An 18,105-nucleotide genomic window follows, 5' to 3' on the forward strand; every position below is an offset into this window, starting at 1 on the left:
TGAAGCATCCAGGTATTTCATCTTCTAAAATATCAAGCTTTTAAGAAGATTACTAACACCACCTAATCAATATCCCTATGTGGAGCTTTCTGTGACAAAATTCCCAGGCTCGACAAAAAAATGATTTTTTCCCCTTAAAATGACCAACTCAGGGATAGTAAGCCAACAACAGGATGTCTAATTTGTCTGAAAATTTCAGGGCAAATAGTTCTTGACCTGATGAACAATTTCACCTATGTCCGATTTGCTCTAAATGGTTTGGTTTCATTGGACACATTTTTTCAACTACCGGTAGATACATGTACCACAATGAGGATTGTGGCCAAGTGGCCAAGTTTGGTTAACCTTGGCCCAGTAGTTTCAGAGAAGAAGAATTTTGTCAGACAATGAAGATGAATAACCCTGGATCATATGCCAAGTGATTAGAAAAGCTCACTTGGCCCTGTGGGCCAGGTGAGCTAAAAAACAGAATACCTGAATATGCTAATATTTTAATAAATAATTATCAAAAGGTAAGTGTATAATAACCAATACAAGATGACATTTAGATGTAAATTGCTGTATATCATATTATTAATAAATTCACCTACAATTTGTCTGGTAAAAAATGGTATATCAATACCCAATGAAATAAATATGTAACAACCCATTTTATAATGTGTAAACAACCTTTCTTCTGTATAAAAATGTTAATGTTAACAATTAACAAGAATAAATTCAATAAACTTTAAATAAATTCAAAATCTCTAATTTCTCAAAAGCATAAAATATAAATGCATAATAAACAAGATTAAACAGTATATAATAAAAAAAAAAAAAAGAAGGATGAAGTATCCATCCAACACAAAATCAGTACATGCACAGAAAAAAAACACCCACAAAAAGCAATCATTGATGTTCAACATCTCAATCACATCACCTCATCTCAGTGCAAGTTGAAGACAGCCCTTAGCACCTGTTTGAGTGGACTTCATAGTATGAAAGGAGTGTATGAATATAACAGTACTGAAAACTCAGAAATTATTGTGTGCATTTATTATTACAATTCATAGACTAAAATGCAATTCTAATTTTTGCAATATTGAGAAAAATCTTGTTAAATTCATATTAAAAATTTCAAAAAGCAAGTTTAAGTTATTGTGATTATTACCCTGGCACATTTTTCACAATAATAAAAACATTGCACTAATTTCTGAATTTACAACAGTATTTGTAATGATTCGATGTAGTTCAATAAGCTATTCAATTTTGTTGAAATTCTATAAAAAAAAAAAGGTAAATAATTCTTCTGATAGTTTATGAACCATCCAGATTTATTAATCACTTATGAGTTAAAATTACAAAAAATCAGATTGAAATACAGACTGTGTTCATGCTTTGCAAGCACAGGCACTTGTCTCAGAATTTTTTCCACCTATATACCTTAATAGACATGTATAACATTATATTAAGGTATATACAAATGTAGGGGAAAAAATTCTGAGACAAGTGCCTGTGTTTGCATACAAGGATCTGACAATGCTCTTATTGGATGCACTAATTACTATGTCAATCATTGAACCAGATGCATCGCAGGGCACAGCTTTATACGATTGCAAAAATCAAAAATCTAAATACATTGTTAGAAAAATTTAGCATATCAAAGAACCCCATACATTCAAATTTTGTTACAAAGATAAATTTTGGAACCCAGTTTGGACCAACTTGAAAACTGGGCCCATAATCAAAAATCTTCATACATGTTAAGATTCAGCATATCAAACCCAAGAATTAAATTTTTGTCAAAATCAAACAAAAGTAAATTTTGGATTCTTTGGACCTTTAATAATTAATGTAGACCAATTAGAAAACAGGACCAAAAACTTAAAATCTAACACAGTTAGATTCAGCATATTATAGAACCCCAATACGTAATTCGATTATTGATGAAATCAAACAAATTTTTATTTTGGACCCGTTGGACCACAATTTAAAAATGTGGACCAAATTCCAAAAACTTTTAATACACGGTTAGATTCAACATATTTAAGAACCCCAAGAATTCAAGAATAAAACCCCATTGAAAATGGTCAAGAAATAAGCAATTTATACAAATTTATTATTCTTTTTGGCCCCTCATTCCTAAACAGTTTGGGCCATAACCCCCAAAATCAATCCCAAGATTCAATTTTTGTTAAAATCAAAAAAAGTTTTTTTTGGACCCTTTGGACCTCATGTGGACCAATTTAAAAATGTGGACCAAATTCCAAAAACTAAATACACGGTAATATTCAGCATATTTAAACGAACCCCAAGAATTCAAGAATAAACCCCCATTGAAAATGGTCAAGAAATAAGCAATTTATACAAACTATTAGAAAAGTACAATGTATTGTTTTTGGCCCCTCATTCCTAAACAGTTTGGGCCATAACCGCCAAAATCAATCCCAACCTTCCTTGTTTTGTATGGAACCTTGTGGTACAATTTCAGAAAGATCCATACACTTAAACACAAGTAATAGACCACTTTCGAGTTCATCTGTCACCGGAAAAAACTCGTCAATTATACGCGCCTTTATGACGTCATTTACCAGATAGAGGGGGTCGCCTGTATCCCTGCACTATTTACGTTCATCAAGCGTCTTGGTGATCGTCATTGTGCAGGATAAACTAGAAATAATGGTTGTTCTGTAGGTACTTAATGACAATTCCCTAATGACATCAATGCTGATTGTCAATTTTGATAATTCAATTTGTCGTATAATTCGTACAATATAGAATTATAGTTTTCCAACCACTCGCTCAACATTGGAATGGAAGTGACGACGCCCCTAAACGCACAAATGATGTTCACTAAAACCAGAGTTTTTGACGGAAATGCATCGAACTCGAAAGTTGTCTATTGTCTGGAAACTAGAAAAATACTCATTTTTACCCCTTTGGGGCCCTTTTGTTCCTAAACTGTTGGAAATATAACCCCCAAAATCAATCCCAACCTTCCTATGGTGGTTTCAAACCTTGTGTTTAAATTTCATAGAGATCTATTCACTTTAACCAAAGTTATTGTCTGGAAACTAAATGCGTCTTCGGATGACGACGCAGACGATGACAACATGATAAATACGTATAAAAACTCTTTAAATTTGTTAAGGTATATAATTACTATAAAGGTCAAACTATAAGCACAAATAGTCCTTTCACCTACATACTGAATATAGATAAATTAATGTTTCTTAAGTTTAAGTCTCAAAAAAGTAAACATTATTAAAGATATTACTTTTATTAAATTCAAATGTTGAACTACAATGTATATCTAATCAAATTCATTAATTGATATTTGTGCTCAAGCAATGGAACCTTTTAGAAAGAGAAACCATTTTTATGTTATGTTTTACTGATTTCACTTGTGGCATCATTGTAAGGGATTTACATTGTAATTGTATTTCTATTTAACATAATACAAACCTATAAATATTCATTTTTTTAAGGTTTACATTTTTAAATAATTTCATGCAATACTTTCTAATACTTTCATTACTATTTTCAATATGCTGTATAAATCTTACATGTTATTGTATGAACACTCATTTAAACTTTGGAAAAAAATGAAATACACATGTACACTGATTATTATGCAAAATAGGCAAACATCAGAAAAAATATCAAAGTATACCTTATGAGATTATAGTTTTAACAAAATATATGATAATAATGAATTCCAGTTTAACCAATAAACAAAAGCGAGGCAAATTAAATCAAGAATGTGTCATATGAGTTATAATATAAATTCATGGACATGTATAATTGTATAAATGAACATGCAGCAAAACATGAGTGGACAATTTTATAAATAGACTTCAGAAGTTTTAAAATCATTTAACTTGTTTTCTTTGGCAGATTTCACAGTCATGTCTGGATTTGCATTTGTCTCTGTGTTTATTTCTGTAATTTCTTCATCATCAGAATCTTCTGATATTGACAAGTTCCTCAATTTGCCATTTGGAATGTTATGTTTAGCTATTGATGGTACCTGCTTATTCATTGCTTTTATTGAAATGTCATTTGGAATAAATTCATTATCAGCACCATCCTCTTTAACTAGCTGTCTAGCATTTTCAATTACACCAAGAAAACTCCTCAAACCTGGCAAAAACTGAAAGATTTGTTTAACTACTGATAAACGTCCTTTTAAAAGTTTAACTTCATTTTCTTTTTCTTTAAATTTTTCTTCAAGTTTATGTTTTTCTAGTTCTGTGTTTTTCATTTTAATTGTCAGTTCACTGATTTTTTCATCCTTTTCTTTACGAAGCTTTTGTATTTGGGAACAGTATCTCTCTTCATTATTTTGCATAATTTCCTTGCATTCTTGAAGACTGTTTTCTAAATAGGTAGAATGTAGGTGCATAGCATGCAAGTGTTTGTTAGCCTCTTGGATAGTTAGTTTACTGACCATTTTACAGGTTAAGTGTAGACTGATTAAACGAAAAGTAGAGATAATCCCATATTGAGTTGTGTTTGTTGAGCTCGTTTGTTGTACAGTTGGCAGATAGTAAAGTGAAACTAGACCTAGTAAAGGGTTGAATTAACGAAAATGTTGACCTCTAAAGCCTTGATAACAATTGCATTTACTATGAAAATGTTTTTCTAATCTTTCTGTCAACAAAATTAACATATTTTCTGTGTTCAATTACGTTAATTCATAAGGATAATATATTTCTACAATTGGATTGTTTTGTTTAAATTGTTGTTATGTGAACGAGGTTTTGTTTCATTGACGCTGATGAACACTCTACAACAGATAAAAACGAAACTAGAAACGGAAACAGGTGCTCTAATTTAAACCAATGAAATGTCGTATTGCACAACCAGTAAAAAATGGTGATCCAATCATTTTGTTCTTTACATTTGTGGTTAGGTTATGCCTTTGGCGCCATCAGGGAAAAGAAACTAAAGGGATCAGTTGAGTGGAGATTGTCCTGCAATTTATAGAACAATGGCCAAAGTTAACATTTGCAATGTTAGGGTACTTGACAATCCATCACCATTTTTCAACCCTTTTCAGTTTGAAATTACATTTGAATGTCTTGAAGATCTCCCAGAGGGTAAGAAATATTTATTAAATTTAAATAAAGGTATAAATAATAATAAGGAATTACATATAAGTTTATTATTATATATTGAATATATTTCAGCAAAATTTATGCACAAGGTCATTGAGGGGAAGAAAACGCATTTCAAAACAGTCGAACCAAAAATCATGTTGCCTTTGTCAACGTTCGAGACTTCGTGTTCCATGAATCGCTATAAAAAGAAACCCAGTGGTATCCAATTTGACCGCCAATACTGTGCATTACATAATTTTGTCACACCCGCAATTTAACATTAGTAATACTGGTCTTGTTGTGTAGTCTTCAGGGGCGGATGCAGGAATTTTCGAAAGGGGGGGGGGGGGGGTGCAAAACATATGTCCCGATACAAATGCATTGATCGGCAAAAATAAAGGGGGGTGCGCACCCCCGGAACCCCCCTCCTGGATCCGCCACTGGTCTTAACAAATCACAGTACAATTTGGCAAGTGTTGAAACAAAGAGTATTAAATTGCAGGCAGTACACGTGAGCATGTGTGAAAACATATGAGATACAGATAGAAACGGTCTCCAAATTTGTTTATTTTCTAAAAAATTAGCGTTTTCTGTGGTAAAAGATTGTAAAAAAAAAAATTTAGGAAGTATACTGTTACAACACTATACGTCATATCACAAATTTTTCTGACTTAGTACAACGTATGGTTTCAGAGTAGATGCGTCTCAATGAAATCCGTCTCTTCCTTCAGTAGTATTGATATTTATGTGTCAAATCCTGCTTTTGTCCAAGAGTCCAAAATACAGTTGTATAAGAGCTTATTTCCAAATGCTTGTAGATAAGACTAATTAGTGTAAAACACATTTATTTTGTTTGGTTGGCTTGCTTGGTTTGATGGAATAAACATTTGCTTCAGCATAATTGAAATTAATCTGCAAAGAATATAGACTGGGCATTCAGAGTTAAACTGTACTAACATTGTCTTATAATGATTACATATATATACAATTGGGTGTTCCTTCCTTACAGGATAACATCCAATCAAATTTAATTTTGAATATTATAATGTATACAGATTTTACTGTGCTTGAGCAAACATTAATTGAAACAAAGCAAGCAAGCCAACCAAAGCATTTGGAAATTAGCTGTGAATAAACATTACAAGTACACTAAGTCCAACATGGTGAAATGAATTAAAGCTTTAATTTTAGAGAATGTTTGTTGCATATAAAGACGTAAACCAAATCATGGCTTTTTGACCAGATATTTTAAAAACCAGTTCAAGACCAGGGAAAAAACAATGTTCATTTAACTATAAATTTTCAGGCAAATTAGTTATTTTGAAGTGACTTTAGTTTATGTATTCCTTTACATTATTTTTCAGACTTGGAATGGAAAATAATTTATGTTGGCTCAGCAGAAAGTGTAGATCATGATCAAACATTAGATTCAGTATTGGTTGGACCTGTGCCTGGTGGAAAACATATGTTTGTTTTTCAGGTAAGGATATAAATGAAATGTTACCCTGAAATACCACAACATTGAAAATCATATAAATGTCATGAAATTTTGTAATAGTTATCATTGGTTAATATGTCACTTCCAGATGTTGTGATCTTTTAGTTGTTTGTCAGTTTTCATTTTTGCAGCAGCCATGCATAAAATGACCCAATTTTAGTAAGAAACACAATGATTGTCAGTATATGTTATGCATTATGAAATGATATGGATTGGAAACTTATCTTCCTTAGTGTCATATAAAAAAATTGTGTACCATAACATCTATATACATGTATGTACATAACTTAGTGTCATATAAAAAAATTGTGTACCATAACATCTATATACATGTATGTACATAACTTGAACACAAACTATAATTACATTATCAAGGCTAATCAAGAGGTTGGCCTGGAGTCTGATAGATCTTCAAAATTTACATTGAGCTGTTTAAATCCCAGTGTCACTGTGGCGATAGGAATGTAAAGAAAGTAAAAAAAAAATCCTCAGCCCTTGTCTGTGAAACACAATGAGATTTTGATGAACACAATAATCTTTCACCTATTGGTGGCCATTGGCTGTTGTCTGCTCTTTGGTCGGGTTGTTGTTGCCTTGACACATTCCCTATTTCCATTCTCAATTTGACCTACATACGTACATGTATGTTCATTGGGGTTAAATTAAAATATTGTTTGTTTGCCCTTTACCAACCGACCCTATAAATTGGTTCCGCCTGAAAATCTTTTATTTGTATTTACCAGCAAGATTTTAATTTATTTTTCCGTTCCTACAAAAATTCATATATTTGTATTTCCTGCTCAAAACATTTTTACCTGAATCCTCGGGTTTTATCTTTCCCGTTATAAGGTCTATTCCGTTTGGTATCATGTGAGCGTTAAACATGAACACTTGCATTTAGATTTCAAAGCATTTGTTTGAAATCGATGTTGAATGCTTTGAAATCATGATATGACGAATGTTACTCTGTCTTTTTATACTTGAAGAGTAGGGTTCATTCAAAAAAAAAGTTCGTCTAATACAAAATTATCAACAAAATTATCAACGTGTGTACAAAATATTTTGTAAACGGACGTTGTATCCTATGAAGGAATGGCCTTTGGTGATCTGTAGATTATGTTTACGATGCCTTCGAACAGCATTGATATATTATTTATATCTGACATGAACCAAAGGTCTGTAAAGTGGAGAATATTTGGCAGTAAAATCGCCAAGTTTTTCCATAGAGATCATTTATGAATGCAATGTAAAGTATGTGACAATTGAGTTTCAAGAAATTCAAGTCTTGTATTATTTTTATTGAAAACCCAGGCACACACGAAAATTTAAACACTCTATGGACTTTTTCTACTAGTAATGTATGTCTGCCAAGACATATTTTATCAGGAAAAAGTTATCTCTTAGTTACAGAAAACCTTACGGTCGAGGTAAGCTTACAAGGTACAAATGTGCATAGTACAGAATATTAGTGTAAGTTAAAACTCTCAAAAGTTCCAGGCATATAAACGTTGAAAATATGACGCACAGCAATATTTGAAAACAAAACAGTAATGTATATGAATTAATTTCACATTCTACATGATAATTTTTTTCAAAACTTCCTGGGACTTTATACTTATAGTCACAGAAACTTATCAGCAAAAGCATACTTAACAAAAGCAATACAGACAAAAATGACGTCATGCAGATTTGTATCTTTAAAATAAAATAGTATACATGTACCTTCCTGCCTACCGATGACAAAAAATGTACCGAGCTAAGTTATTTTTTGGGAAAGAAAAACACAAAATATTTTACATACCTACATATCCTGTTTCAAAACAGGGTCGGAAAAGGGCAAACAAACAATATTTTAATTAAGGCCTTGTATTATATGATTTTATTATTAATTCTTTTCTACATTGAAGGCAGGACCACCAGATATATCAAAAATACCATATAAAGATGCTGTAGGTGTAACGGTAGTATTGTTGACATGCTCCTATAGAAACAAAGAATTTATTAGAGTAGGATATTATGTAAACAATGAATATACAGATCCAGAACTGAGAGAAAATCCACCAGAAAATATACAGTTTGAAAAAGTATGTGCAAGTATTAACAAAACTAAATTAAACTTGAAAGCTTTTAAAAGAAATAGACATTTTGAACTAAAGATAAAAACCAATGCATGCTTTGTAGATAAAAACAGCTATGATTAACATTTAACTGGTCATAATCTACTAGACCTAATTACCCTTTTGTGTAATAACTTAAAGGGAAACTTCGCAAAAAAATCAAAAATTGATATTATGTCCATTCTGTATAAAAATGCTCAAATTTATAGATATTAAAGTTTTATTCCGCTAAATAAGAGATCACCATCGATTTTAAATTTTGAGTATCAGTTCTCTACTCTCCGCCATCTTGTCACCTTCTTCGATGAAAAATCACGATATGTCAATAAACCACAAAGGAACAAAACTACAGTAAACGATGTAGTCGTTATTGCGTGTCGATATCTTGTCAATCGTACGGTTGTTTTATCTGACTGACTAACTTGATACGGAAAATGGTCTTATATTTTAAATAACCATATAGTCTGTTATTTTTAAACTGATCATATTGTAATTAGTTAAAAAGTCAAAGTTCAAATCATAAAATGATAAATAAGTGTTCCGTGGAAATTGTTTTCGAAAATCTAATTCGTTCATAATTCTTTCAAGTAATAAACTTTATTTAAATAAATTCGGATCTTCCCTCATCTGATCACCAGCATGGCTAAAGGTATTACTCCCAAAGGTATTGGAAGGGGTGTAAGGTGACACGTCCAGGTATTCAATCGATTTCCTGTCCGGCGGGCTTGCAAGTTCATGCATCGTTTCACTTCTGTAGGTATTGATCAGTGTACACGACCGTTACTTATAACTTTCCATTTTGAACTATCAGGTGCATGTATAATATACATTTTTGTCTTGCGTGTCCGAAAGTGATATAATATACTAGTCATTACTGAACTCATACGCTTGTTTATAAATAACATTTCTGGTGTAAAGAATATTATTTATAAAAAAAAAATAATACAAAAAAAAATAATTGAAGAAATACAAATCTATTTACATATTTTTCCAAGGGTTAATTTGGGAAAATGTAATATATACTCGTTGTCAATAGTTTAGGACAGATTGGAACATACCAGAATTATTGATCTAAAAAAATGTGCGCACTTGTCGACGATTCGTGTATACATACGCCTGGTAGAAAGCTACGGAACTATAGTCAGTAGCGCTATTTAAAATATGTATACATGTATACATTGAACATAAGAAAGAAACATACATTTTGTGTAAATTGTGGTAAAAGTTTTGTAAATAGACTAGTCCACGTATGCCAACAGTATGTAATCAACGAATTCGATCAGGCCTCTACAATAACTTTTTTTTCAACTTGTCCTGTAGGACAAGTACATACCAAAATTTACTTGTCCGAATGAAATTGTTACTTGTCCAAAAAAATTCTATTAAAAATAACCTTTTTACACTTTTAGTTGATTCAAGGAGCAAAACGAATTTAAACAATATAACAGGATTTGATGTATCACATTTCTTTTGAAATACTTTTCAAAAATATGAGTCAAGTACAAATGCGAAACTAGTCATGTCACAGGAATTAGGTTCTAGTTTTCATCAATTCCAGTCACACCAGACTCTAAACATGAGGTACCATCTGATAGGCCTGTACACTCATTGGATTTGTATTCTGTTGGTTTTTTTTAAGTTGACTTGAAAAAGTGTATTCAAATGCAATCAATAAAAAGAAGAAAATATGCCATCATAAGCATGATAAGGTGTGATTGCCAATGAGACAACTCTCTGCAAGAGACCAAATGACACAGAAATTAACAACTATAGGTCACCATATTGCAAGTATTGTTTTTTTCTTCTTATGATCAAATATGATTTTTGTGAAATATTTGGGAAATAAAAAAAATATTTTTGTGAAAAAATTACTGGTATGGTATTTATTATAAGGAACAGAATAAGGTATCAAAATGAGGTACTGATTTGTCTTGGTCCCGAAATGTCTCCTGCCTTGTCAAATTGTCTATCAATCATGTCTACTAAATATGCCTTCTACGGTGCCAAACTGTCTATTAAACTTGGAGCTGAATCTTTCAAGGTGACGAACTGTCCTGTAAAGTTACCTTATCTACATAGCCCATCATTGATTCGAATCAGTAAGACTGGTTTCCGAGAAAAGTATACCTTTTACCTGTTAAAAAGTACCTGATAAAGAACCAGTTAAAAATTATCGATTTAAGTAAACATGTTGATGAAAAAGGTTTTCATTTGAATAAACAGAATTCAGAAACATGTCAAAATAATATTTGTTTTCTTGTTTTTTGTTTATAATTACTTTGTTCATCAAAGCTGGATTAAATTTATTTTCTACGGAATAAGTGTACTTGTCCCGACGGACAAGCTTGATGCAGCTTTTACTTGTCCGACCTTTTTTCCCTCTGGTACCGGACAATCGGACAAGCGTTAATGTCGAGGCCTGTCGATAGACTATCGTATACCAAAAGAAGAAGAAGAAAAAAAGAAACAATTTGATTTAAATACAGGTCAATTTATAACTTGCTTTGGTTCATCGAAGTTAAGAACATAGTAAACTCACAGATTTATATATCAATTAAATTGTTCTCGAATAAAGGACGAAATTCGTCATCATCACAATTGTTCCAACATTCATGTAAAATATATGCAACTGGACGTACACTAATAATCCCCAAGGAATGTGAATATTTTCTAGGAAAACTATTGAGTATCAATTTCGGGATTTATTTTCTTTCTTGATATTCAATGACAGCAATTTAAAGAATAAACTGCTTGTCGGATATTTGTCCGCTTTAGGGGTATTCTTGCAAGTTGAACAGACTTATAATAACATTCAAAAATAGGGAAAGATAACATTAAATTCGTTGTCTTTTAATTTTAAACATCGTTGATCAAATAGTTATTTAAGTATATATATACGTTGGGAGACGACGATTATTATAGTTGTCTCAGATTTTAATAAGGACGTTCCCGATTATGAATAAATTTGGTTGACGTTTATCACACTTGAAAAGAATATCTATTCGTAATTTTTCGATTCCATTACAAAAATATTTTTTTCTTTATTCGTACATATTATATTCCGCTTCGGTAGAGTTATCTTCAGATAGTTTCATATATTAATTAATACATGGCTTTCAAAAGTCTAAATGTAAGTGTTCTCGTACATTTTTTCGCCTAATAAAGACAAATAAAAATGATTTAGTAAAGCTATTTCTAATTTCTAAGTCCCCCTTTTTTATGAGACATAAATCAAGGACAAGACTTGTATATCATTTCATTCTGACATATGAATTAAGTTTCCCGTCTTTAACCGAAAATTGTGTATTTCTTAGTAAATTAACTTATTTGAATTCAAATAAATAATAGCACCAAATATAATTAAATAATTCCACGGCGACCAATTTTTATTTGTCACCAACTTGAATATGTATTTTTAATGTGTGTTTTTAATGCTACCACTGATCCGAATAGACAGTCACACCTGGCAAGGTGTGCCCTAGAGGCGTGGTTAAATACCGAAGTGCAAATAACAATTTACCTTTCAACAAGCCATCTACGAGTATTGCCACAGAACCGTGAATACACACATCGTATAAACCTAGCCATAGCAGAGATAGTAAAAGGTCAATAATAGTACACCAACATATTGTCTTTACAGATTATTGTACTTTAATTTGTTCACCTTATCAGTCCGAAAATGCATTTATTAAAAATAAATTTATAACTTTTTGTGTTGTCTACAAAAATAATTCGAAAATATACGTTTAGCATAGATAATTTATCTCACGAATGAGTACAATTGAACGTCTGTGCGTTTTATCTTCTTATTATCGGATGGTTATTAGATAAAGCATACGTCATCGGCGCGCTTACGATTACGTTAAAATATGATTAAAAACCAAGACTTTTAATGATTGTATTTTAAATCCCGGCATGCAAAAATCAGGAGAAAACGTCACGACCTACAGGAAGTAGTTGATATTTTTTCATTAATTATTGAATTTCTCCTTTATTACTGCACATATAGCGATAAAACTTTGTGAATATATATATTATGTCATAATGAACATATTTAAACCATAAGTAAAAAATCGTGAATTTTCCCTTTAAGTTGTCTCTGGTGATGATTTAAGTAATGACAGACACATTTGCATGTTTAAATACGCCTATTGCTTTGATTTGGATGAATGATAAAATGGGATTCCCCTCTGACATTGATGGCGTTTTGATTATAATGATTATAATAATGTTTATTCAAAAGGCAATATATACAAACATATTGAGAATCCAAAGTACCTGAAATGTTACAAATGCTTTCACACCGTGTATCATCAGAGAGTATAGCGGATATAGGTACTAACCAAGCGGGCGTGATCAATTTTGACCTCACACAGTACAGGCCATTCATTAGGATGCGGTACCCGGTACTTTTACCCTCCTATGCTATTGACAAGTACCGCCTAAATGTAGGAATTTTTATATAAGATATTCATAGAATATTTTGAAAAGTACCACCTAGAAACATGGAAAGTACCAGTCAACATGAAAGATAATGAAACCCCTGACAGTAACGAAAATCTTTGTTTTGTTCACATAATATCAATGTGTACCTCAATCTAAACATAATTGTTGTTTTAAGAAATGATTTGGTCGTAGGTTGATGATTAGAGATGTCTCATTATTTTCCAAATGATACCTGTACGATGATACACAGTGTTTCATATATTTCTTTACATTTAGACTTGTGTATTTTTGTTGTTTTCAGTTAGAAAGAAGTATTTTAGCAACATCACCTAGGGTAACAAGATTTAAAATTGACTGGGATGACAATGCAGCAGAAAATGGAGAAAATGTTCCTCCAGTACAGAATATAGACAGTGAATCAAATCAATTTCAGTCTCCGGCAGGGTTAATGAAGGATGTTCTGTCAAGTAAACCATCCCCTTCAGCATTTAATACTGACAGTATAAGTAACACTATGGGTACTGATATACCAATGGAATGAAGAATGTATTATATCAACTTGTACTACTTCAAATATCAAGTTTTGCAGGGAACGTGGAATTTTGATTTGAAAACACGAAAGATGAGATGGACTTGCAAATGTGCAGCTATTTATTTAGATTGTCTTGTGAGACACTGGATTATAATGTTATTGTATAGTGCATGTATGTATCAATGGTAGGAAATAATCTGTTTCATAGAAACAAGGAAGGTCACATGTTACCTGGCTTACATGTACATGTAGTTAATTAACATTCTATTTATTCAAATATTGTGGTAAGGCTTATATCAATTTTCTCTTTGAGTCTTTATCATCATCTTTTTTTTCTTTTTTTCACATTCTCTTATAAAACCACTTATCCTATGAAGTTGTCAAATTTTAAAATGTAATCTCTTCTGAAACTACAAGGTGGCCTTTTTTGTTGTTGAAAATAATGGTTGTTTGATGCTTGGAAGATCAAAAGAAGCTTAAGGATTCTCATTTGTGGCACCATAAAATGTTATACAGAAAATTCCCATTGTAATATTTGTCTGAAACTACTCAGCCAAATTATAGAAAAGGGATTCATGGTCCTAGGAGCCTCGTGTTCATCTTCTATTCTTTAATTTTTGTTTTAAAAGTATACGTTTTTTTGCAACCAAACTGAATTTTTGTTATATATCATGATGTTATTCACTAATTGTTGGAGCATGCTAGGCAGCAATCATGCATAATTATGAGAATATAGATAACTTTCCATTATAAAGATTTACATTTAAGATATGTATATCAATAAGAAGCATGTCTTCTAGTGCTTTTTGTATATATGTCAATCTTACAGAATTAGTGCTTTCTTCATTATTATGTTGTATTGAAATATAATACCCAAACTCATTCAAGTATACTAAACTTTCTTGCAATTTGTTGTTCCATTAGAATTAAAACATTTGTTGTAAACTTATAAATGTTCATGTATTAATACTACAGGTATTCTGTTAAAACAGCTTGTACTTCACATGACTTTTTGAGGGAAGCATAAGTGTCCCCTGAACAATTTTTGTTTTAACATATGACAGTTGTTAAAACAAATTCAAAATGAAGTAGAATAGTCTATTTGCTAATAAAAAGATGCTTCATGTGGTTTGAAAGCCATTACATCAGATAACACTGCAATAACTGTACATCTCCTTGCAGAACACTATTTTTACTATCAGAACCTGTACAGTACAACATTTGTAGGGGCACTGATAAATGATTTATATGAGAGAGAGAAATGTGATTATTGTGAAATGAACATTTCATTTTTTTCATGACAGGGCCTTTTATAGCCAACTAAACAATATGGATTTTTCTGATTGTCAAATGCCATTCTATTGCCTATAATATAACTTCATGATGTTATCTTACTTTAATGTTTTACTGATATTCCAATTTAAAGGAACATATCCCATTGAATAAAATTTAATCATGCGAGTAGAAAATTAATTAAAAAAAATACTTTATAGGGCAAGGTTAACAGATATTTTAGGTACATTATTACATAATAATAGAAGTGATTATATTCAATTGTATCATATTTGTTTAATTTCCATGTAAATGTTAGTTTTCATCCATGTTTACTCTTATAATAGTTCATCCATGTTTACTCTTATAATAGGTACTGTTCCTAAGATAGTATTCATAACTTATTTTTGACACTTATTCATCTTTGACAGTTCTGAAACCTATATGAATGTATTTGTATCCCACCTTCACTTCATTGTTATGAGTTACTCTGTTTTATGTTTACATTTAGACAAAGATGGTTAACTAGCAAACATCTATATTATAATTTATATGTTTTGACATCCTGAAAAATAAATAAAAAATTACAATTAAGTCTGTTGTAGGTTTATTTATTGTTAATTATTTACATACAGTATACAATTCACACTAGTCTAATCATTTATTTAAGGGCATACGATACAGTTACAGGGGAGATAATGACGTTGCTAACTTAAAATGTTATTTCCGCGACGTCAAACTGACTTATCGGGAAAAGATGCAGTTTTCGACTGATTTGTATCATTCAAACTGATTTAACTTGAAAACGAGTTCATGGACCCCTCTTTTTTAAAATGACATTTGGTTTGATTACCTAAGAAGATTATGTGTACCAATTTTCATGAAAACGTAAATAGTTCAATTTTTAAAAATTTGATAAATATACAGCAAAAAATGACGTTTTTTTCTACATTCATAAACAATTGATAAATTTAAGTTATTTCTGAACAAATAAAATCATAAATTTATAGGATACTTATATAAAAGAGAAATTACAAATAATTTAACAAAAAACAGACCGTGTTTTCTTTTAAAACAAAAAAGTTATGCACTTCTTTCGGAAGGAAAAATACATCCACAAATCTGAATTTTGAGCAAATATCTGAAATTTCAACCTCATTTTCCTCAAAAAGTAGCACATGAATGAATATTTTTTATTACATATTTGATTTAATCAGGCAAAAAATTGCCTATATGCAAATTTTCATCAACATGTAAATACGGAATCAAAACTGTATCGTATGCCCTTAATGCATGTCAAACGAATCACTGATTCTGATATTTATCTCCAATCAAATTGACATCAGAGGTATTTAAAAACAAAATTCATGGCCATTTATTCTCTGAAATAATGTTTAGTGTTTGTCAATATTTTGCTACAGTAAGGCATGTGCTTCTTTAACAGGTATCTTCAATGGTTTGCAAAGGTTGTTCTTGTGACCCCTTGAAGCATTGAATATTCAACATTGTCTACACAAGGTATTCATTTCACCACATTAAAATAGCCTTTAAAGGGATGACAATGTTGAATATTTACTTGAAGAAAAAAAAAGAAAACCTATTTTTTATTTCAACCAAATTAGACTTGAATTATCCTTATGGTATGAAATATTGATTTTGTTTTTATTCCGGTCAGTCAACAAACATAGGTGCTATATAACTCAGTTTTGGCTTATATCTCAAAAAATAAAGCAGAGACTAACTTCAGTAACTTCAATTTTTCTTTGCTAGAAGATAATACCTACCTAACTTGATATCTCTTCCTTTGAGTAGAATTTGGGCAAACCAGATGTTTTTAAGTGTGGCCATAAATAGCAAAAATGATCAGCAGCTGTTCTATAAAAGCATGCAAAACAAAACATTGATCAACTTGCTTGCTATGTTTGCAAACAATAGGTAGGCGGAGTTTCTGTCTGTTTCGGTATATACTGGGATTTGATTGGAAAATAAGAATTGACATGAAATGAATTTAATGTTTATTGTCCAATCATATTCCAGTAAATAGTAAACACTGAAATAGACTACATACATGTCGTTTACAAATATCAAAACAAATATAGCAAGCAAGTTAATCAATTGTTTGTTTTGCATGCTTTAATAGAAGAGCTGTACGGTAGGTCAAAAGACAAAATTTGTTAATGGATCCCTTATAGGGAGTTTTGTTTTTGGAAAGATTAGAACTTGTTCTAAATCTTTACTACTTAGGCACTGGCCTCCCTTACAACATGACAGGTTAGCTACTATTACTAAATGTATTCACACTGAAATATAGTTCCCTATAGTTCTCATTTATGTGCACATAATACACATATAAACTGAAAAAATGGGTATATTTTGGAGCAGTTTATTTAAGAATGTATGTCATTAAGGTGTGTAGATGTGCAGGCTTTTTTTTTTTTAAACATTTTGATTAGGTAATTGAGTACTGATACAATACTAGTATGATTGACAACTGTCTTTATCAACAAAGGTAGACCTTTAATAACAATGCCCCACCTCCTAAACTGTCAATCAAATTGACCACATTACCTTTCAACCTCTGAGTTACATAATTATACAAATCCTTCAATACAAATATTTGACCTCATAATTGAATACACAAATGTTTATATTTTTTAGATGTTTGATATAAGTGATTCTGTAAATTATGTCTGAAAGATAATTGATAAATGGATTAACAAGATCTTTAAAAAAAAAATGAAATATGAATATAAATATGAATATAAATATAAACATATAAAAGGTATTCAAGTAAGGCCTATAATTTACTTAATAAATTTCCAATAATCATCTGTAAGAATAGTACACTTGTATTTTTTTATCAGGATTTGGCTTGAAGCAGTTTTAAAATTTTTAAACTTTTAATTATAACAAACCATTGTTTATTAGTTTATTCCCCATCAATCATAATGTCTATTTCAGTCATTTGAATTTTTATTAGAAGTGAATATATATTTTTGCAATCAAGAAAGAATCCACATTTCATTAAAATTAGTTTTTTTAATTTGTTAAAGATGAAAAAGTAACATTTTCAATGCCGTGTTGAAAAATACTTTAAAAATTGATCAAAAAGCACTGTACAACTTTTAATCTTCAATGTCATATAACCTATGTTTCAAC

At 30.8% G+C, this 18,105-nt stretch overlaps 2 protein-coding genes across 2 annotated transcripts; one reads left to right on the plus strand and one right to left on the minus strand.

The window, feature by feature from the left end:
* Positions 1–3,701: 3,701 nt before the first annotated feature.
* On the minus strand, positions 3,702–4,534 carry LOC139491827 (vimentin-type intermediate filament-associated coiled-coil protein-like). The gene has a single exon (XM_071279710.1). The coding sequence runs from the start codon at positions 4,430–4,432 to the stop codon at positions 3,824–3,826; it is 609 nt and encodes a 202-aa protein (XP_071135811.1). The 5' UTR covers positions 4,433–4,534; the 3' UTR covers positions 3,702–3,823.
* Positions 4,535–4,845: 311 nt separating this feature from the next.
* On the plus strand, positions 4,846–15,540 carry LOC139491820 (histone chaperone asf1b-B-like). The gene is made up of 4 exons (XM_071279695.1): positions 4,846–5,081; positions 6,446–6,561; positions 8,487–8,663; positions 13,444–15,540. Exons 1-4 carry the CDS (start codon positions 4,973–4,975, stop codon positions 13,681–13,683), a joined length of 642 nt encoding a protein of 213 aa, XP_071135796.1. The 5' UTR covers positions 4,846–4,972; the 3' UTR covers positions 13,684–15,540.
* The last annotated feature ends 2,565 nt before the right edge of the window (positions 15,541–18,105 follow it).

Source organism: Mytilus edulis, chromosome 1, assembly GCF_963676685.1.
Source record: "Mytilus edulis chromosome 1, xbMytEdul2.2, whole genome shotgun sequence".
In the NCBI taxonomy this organism is placed as follows: Eukaryota; Metazoa; Mollusca; class Bivalvia; order Mytilida; family Mytilidae; genus Mytilus; species Mytilus edulis.